Source organism: Talpa europaea, assembly GCF_964194135.1.
Source record: "Talpa europaea genome assembly, chromosome: 8".
Classification (NCBI taxonomy): domain Eukaryota; kingdom Metazoa; phylum Chordata; class Mammalia; order Eulipotyphla; family Talpidae; genus Talpa; species Talpa europaea.
The window spans coordinates 62,374,203-62,393,593 of NC_140075.1; the positions used below are offsets into that span (position 1 = coordinate 62,374,203).

At 56.9% G+C, this 19,391-nt stretch overlaps 1 protein-coding gene across 1 annotated transcript; it reads right to left on the reverse strand.

Moving 5' to 3' along the window:
- Positions 1-5,496: 5,496 nt before the first annotated feature.
- On the reverse strand, positions 5,497-19,098 carry ZFHX2 (zinc finger homeobox 2; the record flags this gene model as incomplete). The annotated part of the gene is made up of 9 exons (XM_084241013.1): positions 17,043-19,098; positions 15,554-16,071; positions 14,764-15,004; positions 13,130-13,204; positions 12,653-12,711; positions 10,864-11,064; positions 10,340-10,466; positions 6,699-10,178; positions 5,497-6,476 (listed from the first exon to the last, which is right to left on the reverse strand). Exons 1-9 carry the CDS (start codon positions 19,081-19,083, stop codon positions 5,497-5,499), a joined length of 7,722 nt encoding a protein of 2,573 aa, XP_084097139.1. The 5' UTR covers positions 19,084-19,098.
- Positions 19,099-19,391: the final 293 nt, after the last annotated feature.

The window sequence follows — 19,391 nt, forward strand, 5'->3', positions numbered from 1 at the left end:
TTTCCTGGGTAGCCATAAGTTGTGGGTCAGTGACTAGGAAAATCTTCCAGTAGATTTTGCTCTGGGGAAAGTAGGTGGCTCTGATGGGGGACAGGGCCTGTCCAGAGCAAGGCAAAATCATGGCTGTGTTGTGCCACCGCTCAGCTGGCCTCGGGTCTGTCTTCTGGCCTAGGCACCACCAGGAGGGGATGGTGGCTTTGGAGGAAGCCAAGTGGGCTCCTCAGCAGAGAAGAGAGCAGGGAGGCCCTCAGCCAAGGGGCGAGTGGACAGCAGCAGAAGACAGACTGCACTGTGAGTAGTGGGGGGTGTTATCATGGTGATGACACCGACCGTCCGCGGTGATGCTTGCCCCGTGTGGCAGCCCCTGATGGGGCAGGGTTGAGCCTGGGTCTAGAGTCGGGGACAGTCACAGCTGAGGAAGGGGCTGCGCAGTCTGAATTTGTGCTGAAATTCCAGAGCTCAGAACCACTTGAGGAGTTCTTGATTCAGTTGATGTGAGATGTGATCTCGGAGCGTGTGTTATAAACAAGCACTTAGGGACCGTGACACAGGTGGGCAAAACTTTGAGAAGCACCATTCTACAAGATGCCGGTCACTTTGTAGGATGGTTGCTCTAGCCTGGATTCCCCACACCTTCTGCATCTTTCTTCTTCCTCTCCAACCGTATTCGCGTCTTTGATGCTGTTGTGCATGTGTCATGAGGTGTGTGTAAGGTGGGGGCAGCAGAAGAAAAAGGAGAGACTAAGTTCAGACCGAGCAATTGAACTTGTTAGAATAGTGCTTCTCATTGGCAGTGGTCACCACAGAAGAGTCCCTTAGGGAACACTTGCAAAAGTCACTCTTTCACCCCCAGATTCTGATGTGCTTCTGAAACTTCACCACTGAAAGCCACTCAGTTAGGAGATTGCTCTCTGTGGTCCAGTCAGGTTTATGTGGGTTTTGTGGCTCGGGACAGTGAAGGTGTGAGCAATGCTAAGCTCCTGCTGATATTTGTGTTGGCATTTTAGACATTGTTTATGTAAAAGTATGTACAGTTGGGGTTGTGGCTCTCCTTCTGGCCACCTAAAATCAACCTCGCTTCTAGCTAGGTGGCTCTCCGTGGCTGGGGAGAATTAAGAAACACCAGATTCAGGCTACTGATTGAGAATGAGGCCAGTTACCCCTTGTCTGTCCTTTATGTGGAAGGTTGCCCTAGGCTCTTCCCATAAAGTGTAGCCTCTCCCTGTGAGGCTTCCCCTAGGGATCACGCCCCATCTTTCCCTAAACTTGATGAGCTACAGTCTAGGTCTCCCACAAATGTCTACTCTCTTGCTTTTCATTTGACCTTTGCAAAAGACATCCAAGTTGTAACCCTGTAGAGCCTGGGACTGGACCATAGCAAGAGCTTCCTTGGTACTAGGGCATTTCTTCCTTCTTCAGTCCTCTAGAAATGACATCCTTCTGGCTTACAAGCTTCTCCTTAGTTGCTCCCAACTGGTGGTTTGCGCTTCCTATCACAGCCTAGAGAAATGTTCCCAGGACCTGGCCCCTCCTCTAGCACAGGGTCCTGGTCCAGTTTACCCCTGTATTTTAAGAGTTCTCCCCCAGAGTTCCTCCTGATTTCTGTTTCTTTCCCCTTCTTAGAGTCACACTCCCGTGGAATTAGAGGTCTGTCCTCCATAGATTAATGTTCAACATAGGTCACCCTTCCTGACATAGGTTACATCTCCCCTGACTGTTTATGGACTTTTCCTACCTACTATTGTATGAAGAAAGTGGGTGTACTGGAGGGTATTTGTGCTTACAGGAGTGTAGGTGCTGGGGCCCGTGTGCCTACATGCCCAAGGGGCCTGTCCTTGCTGGCATTTGAACGAACCCTTCTCTACATCGTCGGCTGTTTCTGATGGTATGCTTGCTGATTTCACTGGTGCAGATGTACACACAAAGCACTATACCTCAGGTGCATATTATATAGGGGTGAATGATAAGCAAATGTGTCTTAAAATAACAGATCAGGGTGTTGGAGATCTGGGGAATCAAGAGATCCATTCTGTAAGCCTTGAAGGTGGTTACGGAACACACAGAAGGAATCGAGCAGGTGGGTGCTTTTATGCTTGGAATACCTGGCTTTCTTGGGTCTGGTGCCTGCATTTGTAAGTATAGTCCAGAGGCGAGAGGACCAGGGGAAGAACTGGCTTCTTTTTATGGTCTTATTGCAGACTCGGCCCCATTTAGCCACGATTTTCAGATTTTCTCTATTCCAGACTTTCTAGTTGAGGATTGGGTACCTTAAGCCACAGACTCTGCTTTAAAGAAAAACACCTTTAAAGAAAAGCACATTTCCACCTTCTGCCTCCCAGAATGGTGGGCCAGGATTTGGGTGCTCTCAGACCCGTGTATGTCAGAGACGCTAGGCCCCAGGCCATGGGAGAACAATCTCATGAACCACTGATTCAGGCCCACTTTCGGGATGGGGCAGGGATGACGCCTAAGATAGGCATCGGTGTGCCAGGCGCTTCAGCTGATCTATTACTTCACAGGAGAAGCAACATAACAGCCTGGGTGACTTGGCCTTCACCTCTAGCGTTCTGCGTGGGATTGCCCAACAGCTTCTGTCCAGCAGAAAGGCCCACTGCTCGTCTCTGAATGGAGCGCTGCAGCCAAGGACTTTTGGTCTAAGACAGGTCAGGGGAGAAATGCTTCCACCCCCTGGGAAGATGGGGGGTTGCCCCAGGAGAAGCATGTTGACTTACTTAAGTCAGCAGAGTCAGCCAGGCTCTTTTGTCCCCCAAATGACAGGGCCCAGGTAAGGACAATTGCAATTATTTTGTCTACTGCCAGAGTGTACATGGTGTATTTAGGCCTAAGAGAAAGGGGTGGCGGGCAGGGGGAGAGGGTTCTGGCTATCTTAACTCTGCGGATATGCTTGTTTAGACCCAAAGCCAGCCTCCCCTGGCTGCAAACCCTTCAGATTCACGACACCATGCCTCTAGTCATCTCATGCCAGCAGTTTGACAAAGTTTTCTTTTAAACTGTTTCCTCTTTCTCCTACTTTTTGTTTTCAACTTTTATGTACAAATCACATTCCTAGAAAGCAGAGAGTGAAAAAGCTTCTTCCCTTACACATGCTGCTAAGAAAATAGTCTCATACACAGAATTTCAACGGGAGAGAGGAAAGGATAAGGAGGGAGCTGCATAGGAGGAGACGTTGAGAGTTGGGGGGAAGGTGGCGCCAAGAGGAAGACCACACCACACATGGCAGGCCAGTTTCTCTCTTGCCTGAATTCACCTTATGGTGACTAATTGCTCCTCATCCCCAACTGGCTAAAGGTGGAGTTTTTAATTTTACAAATGAGTGGGAAAAGAAGTGAGAGTCACTCAATACATGAGAACTAGGGGTTGAACTGAGCTTTCCCTCCCCTCTCCTCCCTTCCCATCTTTCCTGCATGTAAGCCAGTGTGGACAGCTGGGCCAGGAAATCAGCCCAGGGCTGGCTGGACTTGTATGCTAAACAGGTAATGGTATAAGAAGTCTGAAGGGGAGACTGGAAGGAAACAGATTGCCTTGAAAGGGGAGGCCTCCAGGGCAAGGATAGCAGAAGAAGGGGAAACACTGCAAGCTTTGCTTTGTTAAAACAAAAATAAAGCCACCTGCTCCTTCCCCATGCCACTTGAGCTGGTAACATCAGTTACCTCCTGATGCTTACAGAAGCATTTAGGTTAGAGGTGGGGGAACCCTCGTAGCGCATTCTTCCTCAGTTTCCTTGGTGATGTCACCCTCTCAGAGACTGACCTTGTGCTTCAGTCATCTTGCCCACCCTTCCCCTCAGCTCTCAGCTCTGCTTAAGGAGGCCCTGACTGTTGGGGTGCCCTGGGTCAGGGAGAATAGTCAGAAGAGAATCAGGAGAACACGGATGGGGAACAAGAGGCCTGCAAAGGCAGAGGCGGTTCAAGAAATGACCGGAAATGTGAAGGGGGCCCTAAAGAGGGAAACAGTTTGTGGGAGATGTGAAGGATATAATGGCAGCCACTTGAAAGGGAAGCATGTCCCAGATCCAGAAACCAACTGACCCCCCACCCTGTTCCTCCTGGGACCGCCAAGATACTTCCAGCAATATTTTTCGGTCTGCTGGGAAAGAGGGGGTGTTACCTGTCCTGATAAATACTCAATCAGGGGCCAGAGCTGTCTCTCCCCAGTCTCCAGGCTCTTCTCCCCACAGACCAGCTCGTGCCCGCCAGGCTGGGCAGCCAGGGCAGCCGGGGCCGGCTGCTGTGCTCTGTCTCAGGTCATCTCCTGCATCACGCACCCACGCAAGGACTAGGCCATTTGGTCTTCCAGATGAGGTGGTTTAAAAAGACCCTTAAAAATGAGGGAGAAAGTGACACAGACAGGAAAAAAACACTTGTTTGATGGGAGAGTTTCAGGTTTTTTTTTGTTTGTTTGTTTGTTTTCTGTATTTTCCAAGTTTATGCTTTTCTTTAGTTCATTCCTCTGGTCTCCATCTCTCTCCTGTGCGAATGTGCACGGCCTGCACTCGCTCTTGATTTTTTTTTTTTTTTTTTTTTGGTTGTGTGTGTTTCAGTTTTTTAAAAGAACTTTGGATTTGCCGTTGGTGGGCGGCGCCAGTCCCAGGGGGGCTGGACCCCCACATGGCAGGGCTGGGACAAGGGGCGGGCCCACCGCTGCTGAGAGGATCTCTGTGTTTAAAGCCTTTGAGAATAAGTTACTGTAGTTCCCAGGGTGCAGGGTGGGGGTTGGCAGAGGGGTTCCTGGCGGCGGCTTCTCCTGAGTCCAGGCCGCAGGGTCTCCCTTTAGGGGAGGAGAGGGTGGGGGTGGGGTGGGGATAGTGAGCTGGGAGCACTTCTCCCCATGCCAACCTCTAGTTTGGTTAGTTTGTGGGCTCCCTGCCCATCCCAGGCTCCAACCTTGGGAGCCAGCTGGGTATTTGGAAAGTCTGTGAGCAGTATGGCGCTCTGGACAAGGGGGTAGGAAGGAGAAGGGGGTGGCAGTTTATTTTCCTTCCCCCTTCTTGTCTTGGGTTTTCTTTTTCCGTCTTCGTCCTTTTTTTTTTTTTTTTTTTTTTTTGGTGTTTTCTCAGTGAACAGCGTGAGATAACGTGTTCGTGTGTCTGTGTGTTTACGGGAGTTGGGGACTGACGGGGAAGTCAGCTGGGAGAGGGTTGTAGGAAGATGCAGCTGGGGTACATTTCAGGTGTGCTGGGGGGCTCTTGAATGGGCAGTGGGGGTGGCGGGGCGGGTGTGTGTCCATGAGGGTGGGCCACAGGACTAGCCCACAAGGAGCTCTGGAGGAGGATCTGTGTCTGGGGAGCGGGGAGGAGGCAGGACTCTGCTGGAGGTGGGGTGTGTGAGGCCCACTGAGGGTGGGAATTGAAAGGTTCCCGTGAGGTGGGCAGAGCCAAGGGTTGGGGTGAGGGATTTGCGCTCCCCCCAGACACCCCTTAGAGTGAGAGAGGGAGCCTTAAGGCCCTCCCCTCTCCCCCCATCTTGGTTTATCTGTTTATAAAGCTAGAAGTGTAGAGGTAGTAGTAGTTTTTGGGTTGGAGTCCGTGTGAGGTAATCTTGCTTCCTCTTTGGCAAAAGCCACAGCAGCCGTGGCAGCAGTGGCGGCGTTGGTGATGGTGATGGGTGGGCCCCCTGGGGGTGGGGCCGCCTTGCGCCTGTGGGCCGAGGAGCGCAGGTGGGAGGCCAGGGCTTCACGCCCACTCAGCAGCACCTCACATGCCAGGCAGTGGTAGGTGCAGATGGGCACCCGCAGTGGGGGGGGCATGGAGCCCCCAGAGCCCCTCCCAAAGAAGCAGAAGGATCTCTGGTGGGCAGTTGCCGGGGCCTCCCCGTCAAATGCCATCTTGCACTGGCGGCACAGGTAGCGGTGGGTCACATCCACGGTGGAGATGCCAGTGCTGCCCGTCAGCAGCTCATCGGCCTCCCCGGCCTCCCCCTCCCCTGAAGCAGGCAGTTCAGGAGGCTTTGGGGGTGCTGTGGCTGTGGGCTCAGGGGGCTGGGGCGGTGGCTGGAGGAGGGCATTGGGGAGCAGTCCGATGAGGGTCTGAGGTATCACGGGGTTCATGGGAAATAGCCCCTTCTTCATGCCGTAGAGCTGTTGGAAGTAGGCCCCCTGTAACTGGGGGCCAAAGACAGCCGGCTGTGTGGCCCCCCCTGTAGGGGGCAATGGGAAGGGTAGAAATTGCCCCCCCAACAGGGCTGGGACAGTGGCCTTCAATGCTTTGAGGTTCTTGAGGGCATCAGTGGAGGGGTTGGCAGGGGCTGCAACTGGCTTTCGCTCACCAGAGACCTTGTCCCCACAGGGCTCAGTAGGAGGGCCCGGGACAGGGTCAGTGGTGCCTGCTGTGGAGGTGTTGGTTTGGTCTGGCACAGGTCTCTGAGGTAAGGGGCAGCCTGGGCCAGCAGTCTGGACCACTGTGGTAGCAGGCAGGACCGAAGTGGTGAGGCCCAGGAGGCCGGAGGAGGCTGAAGGGCCTAAGAAGATGAAAAGTGATTAAGGATTAGGCACCTCTAGCCACACTCGCCCATTCCCCCACCTAACCTGCATGCTTCCTTCCTTCCCTTCTCTCCCAAGAGCCTGAAACAAAGGAAGGCCTCAGGAGGAGACTGGAGGTGGAAGTCAAGAAGGAAAAGTAAGCGCATGTTACTAGAGGGAGATGTTCTCCACAGTCCCGCTCCCCCAGCCTCCCCACTCACCTGAACTGAAAGGAGCTAAGCTGCCCAGTGGTGGCTGGGCCAGAGCTGGGCCTGGCAAGAGGACCGGGGCCAGGCGAGGCAGGGCCGGGGCCGTCCCCAGGGGCATCGAGGCAGGTGTGGTGACAGGTGGGGCCTTGGGAGCCAGGGGTGCCTCAGGGGCCGGGGCTGGGGCCAGGTCGTAGCACTTGCTTTCACTCTTCAGCTGGGCTCGGACAGCCTCCTTGAGCTTGGCCAGGTGCTGGCGGGAAAAGAGATGGCCTCGGCAGGAGACATAGAAATCATACTTGACATCACAGTAGGGGCAGTCAGTGCGCTGGGCTCCCAAGGGGCCCTCACTGCTGCCCCCAGACCCACCAACCGCTGCCCCCTGCAGTTTGGCCTTCTTTTCCTTGGCACGAGCATTCTGGAACCAGACCTGGATGACTCTCTTGGGCAGCCCAATCTCCTCTCCCAGCACCTCGCACTCTTGCATGGTTGGGGTGCGGTAGGCTTCATAGCAGGCTTTCATGATCTTCAGCTGCAGGCTGCTCATCTGGGTCCTATAGCGCCGCTGCCCCACTCCATCTGGAACCCCAGCCCCACCTCCTTGTCCCCCACCAATCCCTCCAGCCCCAGGGGACTCTGGTTCAGCCAGGCTGGAAGCAGACGAATCGCTTAAATCTCCTGCAGATGGACTGCAAGCCTCACTCTCTGGAGAGGCTTTAGAGGGTTCCTCTGAGCCCTCATCCTCGCTGGGTGGAGGGGGTGGTGGGAGAGGTAGAGGTGGCTCTGGAGTTGGGGTGGCGGCCTCTTTCCCAGGTGGTGGGAAAGGCAGAGGAGTGGTAGCAGGGGGGACAGTGGGGTAGGGAAAAGCGGGTGCCTCCCTCTTTGGGGCCTCCCTCCCAATCCCATCCTCCACCTTCCCCAACAAGAGGTTGAACTTGGGGAAGGGTGCAGGGGTGGGTGTGACAGGGGGCTTGACAGCTGGATTGGGCACTCCCCCAGGGGTACTTCGGAACTGGCCTTTCCTCTCCCTGGCCCTAGTATTCTGGAACCAGACCTGCACCACTCGCTTTTTGAGCCCCACCTCCTCGGAGATGCAGTCCAGCATCTTGCGTGTGGGGTTGGAGTCCTGCATGTACCAGCGGTACAGGACCTCGAGCTGCTCGGGCAGGATGGTGGTGCGAAGGCGCTTGTCCCTGGGGGGCTCGCCCTCCCCTCCGCCCCCTGCTTCACTGCCGGTGGGGGACAGGCTACCCTCTTCATGCTTCCTTTTGAGGGGTGGCCCTGGCACTGGTGGAGTGCCTGCCACCAGGGGGTTTCGCTCCCCGAACACCAGCAAGGGCAGATCTAGGAGGTGGGGGGCAGTGCTGGGCTGTACTGCAGGCAGGAAATGTAGCCGACGGTGACTGGTCAGGAGGTCCTGGCTGGGGAAAGACGAGGTGCACTGGTCACAGGTGTGGGTGGCGGAAGGCGAGGTAGGGGCCCTCCCTTCGGGTTCTTTGCCTCCTGGCTTTGTGGCCTCTGCTTGGCTTGGCTCTTCCCGGTCTGGAGGTTCTGGTGATGGTGCCCCAGCCCCCACTGGGGGTTCCAGGCCCTGTTCTTCCTCTACATCTTCCTCTTCCACCTCTTCCTCCTCATCCCCTCTCTCGGCCTCTTCCTCTTCCTCTTCCGGAGGCTGGTCATCATAGCATTTCTTGAGGTGCCGCACCAGCTCGAAAACACAGGAGAAGGTGGCATGGCAGCGCCTGCAGCCTGAGGTGCCCCCAGCACCGCCTCCAGTTGGTACAGGCCCACCCTCACTGGCATTTTTGCGAGCTTTCTGGCGGGCATTCTGGAACCATACCACCACCACACGACTAGCCAGGCCCAAGAGGTTTGCAAGCCGCTCCACCTCTCCGTCCTTGGGGTAGGCACTGGTCTCAAAGAAAGACTGCAGGGCTTGGGTCTGGAACTCTGTGAACTTGGTTCTGGAGAATCGACGGCCTGCAGGCACTAGGGGAGTGAGGTTCCCTCTGGAGCTTTCTTCCTCCTCTGGGGGCCAGCGTCCTCCTGCCCGGCTTCGCTCCTCAGGGGTGTGGGCGCCCCCTGCCTCAGGTTCTGGGACCAGGAATGGTGGGCCCAGTTGGGGAGCAGGTGAATCCAAAGCCCCATCAGGAGGCTTGGGAGGCTCTGCAGGGGGTGGGTATAGGCTGTCATAGCTCTTTCGAAACTGAGCTGCATACCGACTCAGGGCCTCAAAGGGCAGAAAGCGACGGTGGACGTGCTCCTCGTGGGTCTTAAGGATAAGCATATTGGAGAAGAGTTTTCCACAGGCCCCACAGGCCAGCTTGTCCCCACCCCCCAGTGCCTCTGGTGGGGGTGGTGTTGGGGGAGGGGGCGCAGCCTGCTTCCCTTCATTGTACTGAATCACCAGCTCAAAGCCAAAGTTTTCTAGAAGGGCTTTGGCTGCAGTGCGGGCTGCCTCATTGGGCGAAGGGTGAGGGGGTGAGGTGGGGCCTGCCTCATTCCCCTCTTCCGCCATAGGGGGCTCCCATTCCCGCTCAGCCAGCTCAGACTTAGGGGGTGGAGGTGGGGGAGGTGGGGTGGCAGCTGGCAGGGACAACAGGGGCGCAGGCCCAGCCAGTGCCAGCTTGGGCCCCACCTTGAGGTCATGGAGGTAGAAGGGCAGGAGCAGCTGCTGCTGCTGGAGCTTAAGCAGAGATTCGGGCACCAGAGGGAAGGGCGGCAGGACTGGTGGGGTGAAGAGAGGGGCTGGGAATCGGTGCAAGTCCAGAGGAGGCGGGGGAGGGGACAGGAAGGGCAATCCAGATATGAAGCCACCAGGGTCAGGGCCCTTCTTTTCTGTGCCCACCTCCCCCTCGGTCTCGCCCTCCTTGGGATCTTCTTGACTGCGCTCTGGTCCCTCAGCTTTGGCATCGGCCTTGGCCCCCCGTGAGCGAGTCTGGTGCAGAACAGAGCGCATGTGGATCTCCAGGGTGGAGCTCTGGTTGTAGGAGACGCGGCAGACTGTGCACTTGAAGGGCTTGTCTGTGGCCGCAGTGGCGGCGGGCGTGGCGCCAGCCTCCCCCCGGGCGGGGCCAGAGGGGTCAATGGCAGCCTTCTTCATCTTGTGCAGGTGGGAGACGGAATTGTAATGGACCAGGAGGATATTCTTCTGTGTGAAGGACTCTTTACACACAGTGCACTTGTAGGGCCGGGCGGGGTCGAGAAACTTGTCCAGGGCGAAGTTGGTGGTCTTCCGATAGGTCAGAGGGTGGCGCGAGTCGGCTGGAGCTGGCTCTGCAGGGCGGGGCTCCCCAGTGGGTCCCTCGTCCTCCTCAGCCATGGTTGGGGGAGGAGCCATTTCTTCAGCTTGGGCATCAGGCCGAGGGGCTGGAGATGGGGCTGGAGAAGGAGGTTGGTTGGGGCTTCCCGTGGGTTTATCTGAGGCCTCGGCTGAGGGTGGGGGAAGCTCAGGAAGAGGACTGGGGCTGGCTTCTGGGGTCAGGTGAGAGCCTTCTAGGGGAGAAAGAAGGGGTGCAATGAAGAGAGAACTCTGCCAAAGGCAGAACCCACCCACTCAACATCTAGGCTGACCCTAGCCTTAGTCAGGCCTTCTGGTCCTTGAAGCTCAGGCCCCTTTCCTGCCACTTTGAGAGGCCAGCCATCCCCTTCCTTACCTGAGGCCTGATCTCTGCTGGGCGCAGGCTCTGACTGGGGAGTGGGAGGCTCTGGGCCATCCCCCAGAGGGCTTAGGCTGGGCGCTGGCAGCACTTTGGTCGTGAAGGTCATCTCTACAGTTGTGGCCTGTAAGGGAAGAAGCCCCAGTGACTCCCCGCCCATTGCCCCTGCTCCTCCTGACTCTGTGCTCTGCACCTGTGCCGCCGCCCTCACTGTGGCTCCAGCCTCCTCGGACAAACCTCCCACTGAATGGTTTTTCCCCCAGAGGAGAGGGAGGGCCTGGGCCGCCACCTCTCCTGTCTGGCAGCCTGTCCCTGCTGCTGAACAGAGTGAAAGAAATGCTTTCACTGGTGAGGAGAGGCAGCTCAGCTGTGATGTTCCCTCCAATCCTAAAATCTACCTTCAAGTCTGAAATATGGCCTCCTTCGCCAAAACCCTCCCCCCAACACATACACTTGCCAGGATATCCCTGCCTTCCCTCCCCGTCTGCCTGGCTGACGGGTGCTCACCAGCCTGTACTCACCACCAGCAGCAGCTTCTCCACACACTCGGGCACCACGTTGTGAAGGTGGCTGAGATGGAAGTGCAGGGCAGGCCGACCCACCAGCTGCTCCTGGCACAGCGGGCACCTGTACTTGGGCTGCACTGCATGCTGGGAGACTGTGTGAGCCCTCACCTGATCAGACTCTGGGCTCAGGAAGCTGCAGTATGGACAGCAGTACACCTGGGGGCACACATGGATGGTGGAGGAGGTATCAGAGGAAGGGGGTCCCACCGTCATTCAGGCTTTGGGTTCCTGGATGCTGTGCAATCCCCCACTCCTAATTTGGGAAGAGCGAGCCTGACAGGAAAGGATCACCGCCAAGGGACCCAGTCCCAGTCCTGAAAGCTCGCTCCTCGCTGGCTTCCCCTGGAGTGGGACAAAGGCCCCCTCCTTTGTTCAGCTCTCTCCCTCCATCCTGGCCTCTGCTGCCCTACTCAGCTCAGCTGAGAGGATGGTTCTGTGTCTACCACTAGATTTAATTTCCTTTTACTCACCCCCTCCCTGCCTGGGTATCTTCTCTGAAATGGTTTCCATTTCCTCTGGCACTCCCTGGACCCAGAGTTTCTTTCATCCCTACCCACTGCCTTTCCCAGGTACCTCGAGGAATTAGGTGTCTCCGAGGAGGGGCCCTCCCTACCCGTCTGCTTGCTCATTTTCCCTCAGAGGCTGTGCAGCTCCCACTTTATTTTCCTTCCTTTCCCCCCTTCCCTTCTTAAGGTAAACAAAGCCACAGCTCCCCCAGCGGCTCAGGGAAGAGCTGGCCTGGCTGGCGCCTCCCCACCCTCACCTCCAGAGGGGCGGGGCTGGGGGCGGCCCTGGTTTGCTTCAGTCACCTGACCGCCGGCATTTCGAGTCTCCCTGCTCCCTCACTCTCCTGCCCCTGCGCCACCGGTCCAGGCCTGAGGGTCAGGATGGGGATGGCCATCAAGTACAGGGGCCCAGAAGCTCTCTTATGCCCCTAAGTGCAGATCACTGGGAATTGGTCTGTTGGAGGGGACAGGAGTTTGGAAGAGAGGAAATCCAAACAGAAGCCACTGCGGTTTGCAGACATGCACTAATACTTGGCACTGCAGTCATTAATACTGCACAGCGAGGTCTAGTTTGGAGGGCTCTGAGGTGCAGGATGGCACCTTGAGACCAAAGGCAGGGGATGTCCTGAGAATCAATACTTTCAGAGCACAGAGCTCAACTCCTCCTGGGTACTGCCTAGGTCAGGCAGAGGCTGAGTCCTGGAGGCTTCAAGATGTGCAGGGTTTGCTGTCTGGGGAATCATCTGGGTGGGTGACGCTACCCTCAGGAAGGAGGTGCCAGGACGGTGCCACCCAAGTGGAGGGCTTTTCTGTAGATGAACATCCCTGTCTAGTTGTCTTTCTGCTCCTAGCAGAATAAAGAGCTGGGCAGCAGCTTTTTGTTTTTGCCTTTCTCATTTCTTCATTTATTTTTTCTCTCCCCACAGTGCCCCCCACACACCTACTTCCAATCTTTCCTACTCTCAATACAGTTTCTGTCCTCACCTTTCCCTCAAATTCCTGCCCTCCCTTCCTGTCACCTGCCTCTGTGCTCCAGCCTCAGGCCCAGCTCTGCCCCTAGGCAATGTATGTACCTGGACCTAGGTGGGATTTCTTAAAGGTCACAGGCACAAGCATGACCAACTCTGGGCTGCCTTTAATCTGAGATCACTACTGTAAAGCCGTACTGCTTAGAATATGAGCAGACCTCAGTAAAACCAGACCCCCCCTCAGCTCTCCCCAGGTACCCCAGTTCTGACCGTGGTCTGGTTGGCACTGTCTCCAGGAGGACCCATCTTGTCCTCTGCCTCTTCAGAAGCTGAAGAAGAAAGGAGAGGGGAATGAGAGACTGACAGCCCTCCCTCTTCCTTCCACAGACCCTACTGGCCCTTCAGATGACCTGATTTGTAACTGACAGCTTCCAGGCTGGGGGCTGGGCTCTGGAGAGGGAGGAAAGCAGAGCTGTACTCAGTGTGGGGGTGAGGCTCAGTAAGGCTCGGTAGGGTTGTCAGGGGAGTGGATGGCCAGGTTTGGACCTCAGGGGGCAGAAGCACCCAGGCCTCGGTGTCTCAGCCTCCTTTCCCTCTGATGAACCCTTTTTCCCATGAGTTTGGTTCCTGCAGCACAGGAGACCTTGCTGGGCATCTGGATTCCTGCGAGATCCCTTAGGCATTTCAGAATGTGTGATGACTAGGGGGCAAGGGATGGAGGGAAAATAGACCAGATGAGCAACTTACCCAATTGTTCTGTCTTGTTCTGAGCATCTTTCTCAGAAGTGGGCAGCTCCACTAAGGGGGTGACAGGACCCTTCCCTGTGTAGGATGAGAAGGGAGTTAGCTTAAAAGGATGAAGCAGGGCCTCCCCGGTGGCGCAGCGGTTGAGCGCTGGGTTGCCAAGCTGCCCGCAGCCTCTGCAGCGCCGGTTCAATCCCTGGCTGCTCCCTGGCCACCGGAGGAGGGTCCCGCATGGCGTGCAGACCTCTCCTGCCACCCGCTGCTCCCCTCAGCAGCGTACTTCGGTCCTTCTGCCTGCTCTGCTCCCTGCTCTGGCTCTGGTGAATTCTCTCACCCTCCCACGCTTCAGACTGTACCCAGTGGTTGTATAAATAAATAAATAAATAAATAAATCTTTTTTAAAAAAAAAAATAAATAAATAAAAAAAAAAAATAAAAGGATGAAGCATCAGGAGAGAAAGGACGCAGGACAAGCAGCCAGGAAAAGATGGACGGATGAATCAAAGAGCAGGCAAGGACAAAAAGCCACCGAAAACAAATGCAGAGGAAGAGGGAAACTACAGCATTAGGACAGTTTAAGGGCCTAAGAAACCATCCATGCCAGTCTGGCCCCTGCCATTTAAAGCTGAAGAAACAAGCCAGCGGTAGACAACAGAAGCAGGACCTAACTCAGCTCAGTCTTGACTGATCCAGGAAGCAGGGAGCCCCAGAAATGCAGGGGTGGGGAGCACTGAAGAGGGAAGAGCAGGAGGCAGCAGGCTTCGCTGGGAGAGGAGATTACCACTCAAGTAAGAATTGACAGATGTGTAGGAATTTATTTTCGGTGGCGGCCTAATTAAAGTGTTAAAGTTCCTTAACTCCATTCAGCCCTGCGCCAGGATCGTTAGCTATTGATCTGGGCCCCTCCGGCACTTAACTCCAGCCAGCATATTGGCAATTCAATTAGCACCAGTCAATGCTGCCTGCTCCTGGCTCTTGCTGCCCGCGCCTCACCCTCGCCCACTGCTGGCTTCTACAAAGCCAGGACGCCCATGCCCACCTCTGACAGCCCCTTCCAGGCTCTTCTCCAGCACCCTCTGGGTCAGTGGTGCCTGGTGGCCTGCTCCAAGGCTCTGCTGGTATGACCTCAACTGCCTAAGGGGGACCCTAAGCCTGGTCTTCGGGCTGAAGACCTCCTAGGAGACAGGAACAGGCTGGGGAGCTGTCAAGGGCTTCTCATCCCTGCTGCCTTTAGGCCATGCCCACAAGTCCTGTCTCCTCCCAGCATGTCCTGGCCCAACATGAAAGGGATTCCATTTTTTGTTTCTCTACTTCTCTTTCCTTCCTGACCAGTTCTTGTCCGTGTTCTGGGTCCCTGGTCTCTACTCAGAACCACTGGTGATGTCTCGCCTCCCCTCTTGTCCCCTGTCCTCCACTTAGCAAGCCCCTGCCCTTTTCTGCCTCCTCCCTCCACAACCTCTTGTTCTTTCACTCAGGAGCCCCCACTGTTACCGTTTATCACCCCTTCTCAGCTTCTTCCCACATGCTGTTGATGCCACAGCCCCGCTTCCTCTTCCTCGTATGAAAGTCACGGGCCCCCAGCTCCCCTCGCCACTGCCCTCCCATCCCAGGCCTTCCTCTCAGACCCATCTTCCTCACCCGAGGGCCTGAGCTGCCCGTGGCTGAAGCTCAGGATGCTCTGAAGAGCCGAGAGCCCTTCCTCGGCTGCTGGGCCGCTCTGCAGCAGCTGCAGCCTCCTTTGGGCCTGGGCGTCGCGGTGGGCAGGAGCCCGCAGGTGCTGCAGCACAGCCAGGCGGGAGGGCGTCTCCCAGGCACACAGCAGGCAGCGGAACAGCCCCAGCTCAGGCCCCGCCGTCGCTCCCTCCATCTCCAGCAGAAACTAGAAGCACAGAAAGAGGCTGCTCAGGCCCAGAGGGATAGACCTCCAGACTTCAGGGCATTCCTTTGCCTCCCCCGATGGGCCTGGCCCGCAGCACCCCCTTCTACTCATCCTCCCCACCCTTTTGAGGCTCCTCTTCTCTCCGCTGGCCACCTGAGTATTACTGCTTTTTCTTCTCCCAATGCCTTCTCTGTCTCCCACCAATCCCGACTCCCTAGCATGGGCATGGAATCTGGCTCCGTCCTCTTGAATGTCTGCTGACAAGATGCGCTGACTGGACAATGCCCTCTCCCGCCGGCCTCAACCTAGATAAGCTAAGTAAAGTATTGGGTCGGCTTTGTCAGAGTCCACCATCCTTTGGTCTCTCTCCTCGCCCATCTCCAAATAGTGGCTTGCCCTTGGGCATACCCGCCTGCCTCTCCAGTCCTGCCACCTGCATTTCTCCATCACTTCCTCACTTGGCCTCTCCTGGCACCACTCCCTTCCCTTGTCTCCCCAGCGGCTCTGTACTGAATCCTTCGGCTCTCACCCTTCCTGCCCGGCTCTCACCTTATAGATCTGGCTGTTTTCTTCATGGGCTGCACCGCGGGTGTGCAGCTGCATCTTCTCCTTACTGTTGGACTCAAAGTCACAGATGTTGCACCGCAGGTGCAGGGGGGGCACGGACCCATAAGGAGCCCCCTCTCCCAGGGGCACAGGGGAGGGGGTACCCATGGCCCCGCCCCCCTCCCTCAGGTGAGCTGCCAACTGGTACTTCTGGGCGTGTTTGTCGGTCTTGAGGTGGAGCTGGAAGTTGGCCTTGAGCTGGGTGCCATAGCAGCAGAGCTTGCAGCGGTGTGTGTCACCGGCCACCTCCTTCCATTCGGCCTCTGGGAGGCTCCGGCCCACGCTGCAGTGGTAGAGCAGCAGCTCCAGGTTGTCTGTGCTGAAGGCTTGGCACACGAGGCAGCGGAATACCTTCAGGGGCGAGCTGTCATCTGGCGGTGGTGAGGTGGGCAGGCCCTCAGACAAGGAGCCCAAGAGTTGACTTTGAGGCAGGTGGGTGTCCGGGGAAAGGCTGCCAGGGGCTAGGGGACAGAGACACATTAGTGGCCCAAGGAAGGACATGGAGCAGGGTCAGATTGCTCTGGGGGCTAAAATGCTTTCATGCCCTAACTGCACAAAGAAGGGAAAAAAAAAAATCTAAACTTTTCTCTGAGACTTGCTTTTACAGACAGCGAAGCCTGGAGGCTTATTGGCTACCCTTGAGCTGAGCTCCAAGGCCAGCTAGATCCAAAGGACTACAAACACGGAGGATGGGGCTACCTGGAGGCGAGGGGTCCACCAAAAGAAATTCAGAACTGGGCCTTCATCGTGACCTAAGAGTTAAGTCTCATCACTATGAAGCAGCCACTGCAGCGCGAGTTTGATCCCCAGTCAGGGAGCAACCCACATGGCGCAGCAGACTTCTCCTGCCTCGCCCGCTGCTCCCCTCAGCAGTGTGTTTCAGTCAGTCTGCCTGTTCTGTTCCCCACTCTGTCTCTGGTGAATCCTCTCACCACCATCCCCAGCTTTTGTATGCATAAATAAATAAAAATAAATAAGAAATCCAGAACTCCAGTTATCTGAAGAAAAGCCTCTTCACATCCTTGCTAAACTGCCCTGTGACTAGCCAGAGAACTTCAACCAAGTCTACCGGTTTTTGCCCCTAGCTCGTTAGCCAATAAAATATAACCTCTTTGTTCTCAACCCATCCTCCCAAACCTAAATGATAACCTCATTCCCTTTCTGAATCCGGGAGGCAGATTTGAGTTTATCTCCTGTCTCCTTGCCAATGGATTGGAACAAAGCCTTTCTTCTCTTCTCAAGCCCTGACCTCATGGTGTTTCTGTGCACCTCGGGCAGCGAGCCCAAGTGCTGGGTAACAGGCGTGGGCAGGGCTGATGGGGACAAGGCGAGGGAGCGAGGGAGGGGGTGGCCCTTGAGAGAAGGCAGGGACTCAATTTGGTCCGGGGACAGGGAAGAGATGGGGAAAGAGGAGGGAACCCAGAGAGCTCACCTGGTGTGGGGAACTTGCGGCCAGGCGCGCCCAGGTGGTGGAAGCCGTTGAGAAGCAGCTGGGCGTCCAAGGGTTTGTCTGGCCTCAGCCCAGGGCTAGGCAAGGGAGCCTGAGGTTGCCCGAGGGCCTGTGGTCCAAAGTACTGGAAGAGTTCAGGTGGGGTGGCGGGGGCAGCCCCTGCTGGGGGCGGGGGGCCGGGCCCCACTAGCCCAGGCGGCAGTCCGAGCGGCAGCCCCTGGTGCAGCATGAGGACGTTCTGCATGTGCTTCTCGGAGGTCATGTGGATGCGCAGGTTGCGAGAGATGTTGGTCTCGTAGCTGCACACCTTGCACTGCCAGGACGATTTGGTCTTGGGCTCCTTGTCCCCGGCGGAGGGCAGGAGGGATGCCTCCGGGGGACTCCCCTGCCCGCCAGGCCCGGCCTGGAAGCCCTGCAGGTTGGCCAGGTGCTTGTCAGACTGCATGTGGATGCTGAGGTTGCCCTTGGTGGTGGTGGAGTAGTTGCAGACGTCGCAGCGGTAGGGCTTGTAGCCGCAGTTGTAGCTCTCTCCGCGGGCCAGGCGAGGGTGCGCGCCCCCAGCGCTGCAGTAGCTGCAGTGACTGTTGCTCTCCGGGTGCTTCTCCCGCATGTGCACGTCCAGAGTCTGCTGGTACTTGTAGTGCCAGTTGCACTTGGGACACTTGAGCGTCTTGCAGGAGTTGCGTGAGTGGAGCAGAGACATGTGGCTGGACAGGCTCAGGCCCTGGAAGGCCGCCGCGGCTGGGGTGTAGTCATCGGCCGGGCGGTAGGGCTGGGGTGGGTCACTGGGGTCTTCAGGGGAGCCCCCTGGGGCGAGGAGGGTGCCCCCCTCCTTGGAGGCAGGTGAGCTTTGGTTGAGTGGGGGGCACGGCCCTCCATCCTCTTCTTGCCCCTCGGGGAACCAATCTGGCCCGGCCTCACCTGCCGCCATCGGCAATTCTTTGGCTTGGGTTGGGCTGGGGTCCCAGGTGGCTGGGGTTATGGATGGGGAGGGTGGGCTGAGGGCCATGACTTCTTCCGTGGGCAAGACAAGGGCCTGGGCTTCAGCCTCAGGTGTGTGGTCCTTGGTCTGGACTATATTAGCCTCCCTGTTCACTGTGCTGCTGTTGTCAGAAGGTATTTCTAAAAGGGGGTGAGTGGGCAGTTTTGGTTCCAGAAAGCGTAGGAGGGCCACACAGCCCTCACCCCCGTCCTGGAGCACAGCTGGGTTGCCTGGCACACCCTGGCGCTGAGCAGGGCTTAGCTTCACCCCATGAGAATGTATGTGACCCATAAAGGTCTGAGGCCTGCTGAAACCCAGGCGGCACAGGAGGCAGAGCCAGAACAGTGCCCTGTGGTCACGCCCCCTGCTCCCCATGGGGCCATCTTTGGGATCTCCAGGTGGGCTTGGCGCCAGCTGGTAGCTCCAGAAGGCTCCATCTCTTTCCTCACAGGCGGCCAGAGATGGCGCTGAGGTATCGTGGGACAGAATTTGGTCAGAAGAGCTAAAGCCTTGGATTGGGTCAAAGCCATGTTGGATGTGAAGGGTGGTGAGGTGTGCATGGGGCGGGTGGGCAAGGAGGGGCGGGCTGGGCTCTCCCTTGATGCCCGCCTCCCCCAGGGGGAAGCCCTTTGGTAACAGGAGTTCACTGCCACTCGGCAGGGACAGCGTGGCCACCAGGCAGGCCTCGCCACCGGCTGTGAAGAACAAGTGGTTGCTCAGGTCCACGGGAGGAAGTCCCCCTCCTCCTTCCTCCTGCTCCTTGACTTCTTCTGCCCCCAGGTCCTTTGGTGAGAAGCCACCATAGTCAGGCTCTTGTCGGGGCTCCCCAATCTCCTTTGGTGGGACGAGGCCCGACTCCGGGGGCTGTCCCCCTGGCTCCGAGGGCCTCATGCTTTCAGAGGAGGAGGGGGCAGCAGGGGGATCTTTGGTGACGGGATCAAAGGGGGTGTCAGAGGAGGAGGTGTCCGGAGGTGGGGACGGGGCATTGTGCCCAGGGGAGGGGGTAGTGCCAGCAGTAGAGGATGAGTTAAGGGTGGCCATGGTAGACGGAGGAGTGCTGGGGGTTCATTTCAGCGTGACAGCCAGTACTCTGCAGGGGAGACATGGAGAACGGGGCTGTGAGGTAGGAGGGAGACACAGCCAGGCTGCTGACTGTCGATCCTCCATCCCATCTTCCCTGAACACCAGCCGCAGATACCCATTTGTTAACAGTCTTCAAACTCAGCGTGCCCAAATCAAGACTATTTCTTCCTTGCCCTTCCCCACCTTTCCTATCTCAAAAACTGGAACCATCTTTTTCTAGTCACTTAGCTAAAAACCTAAAAGTTTCCTCTTGCCCTCATCCACAG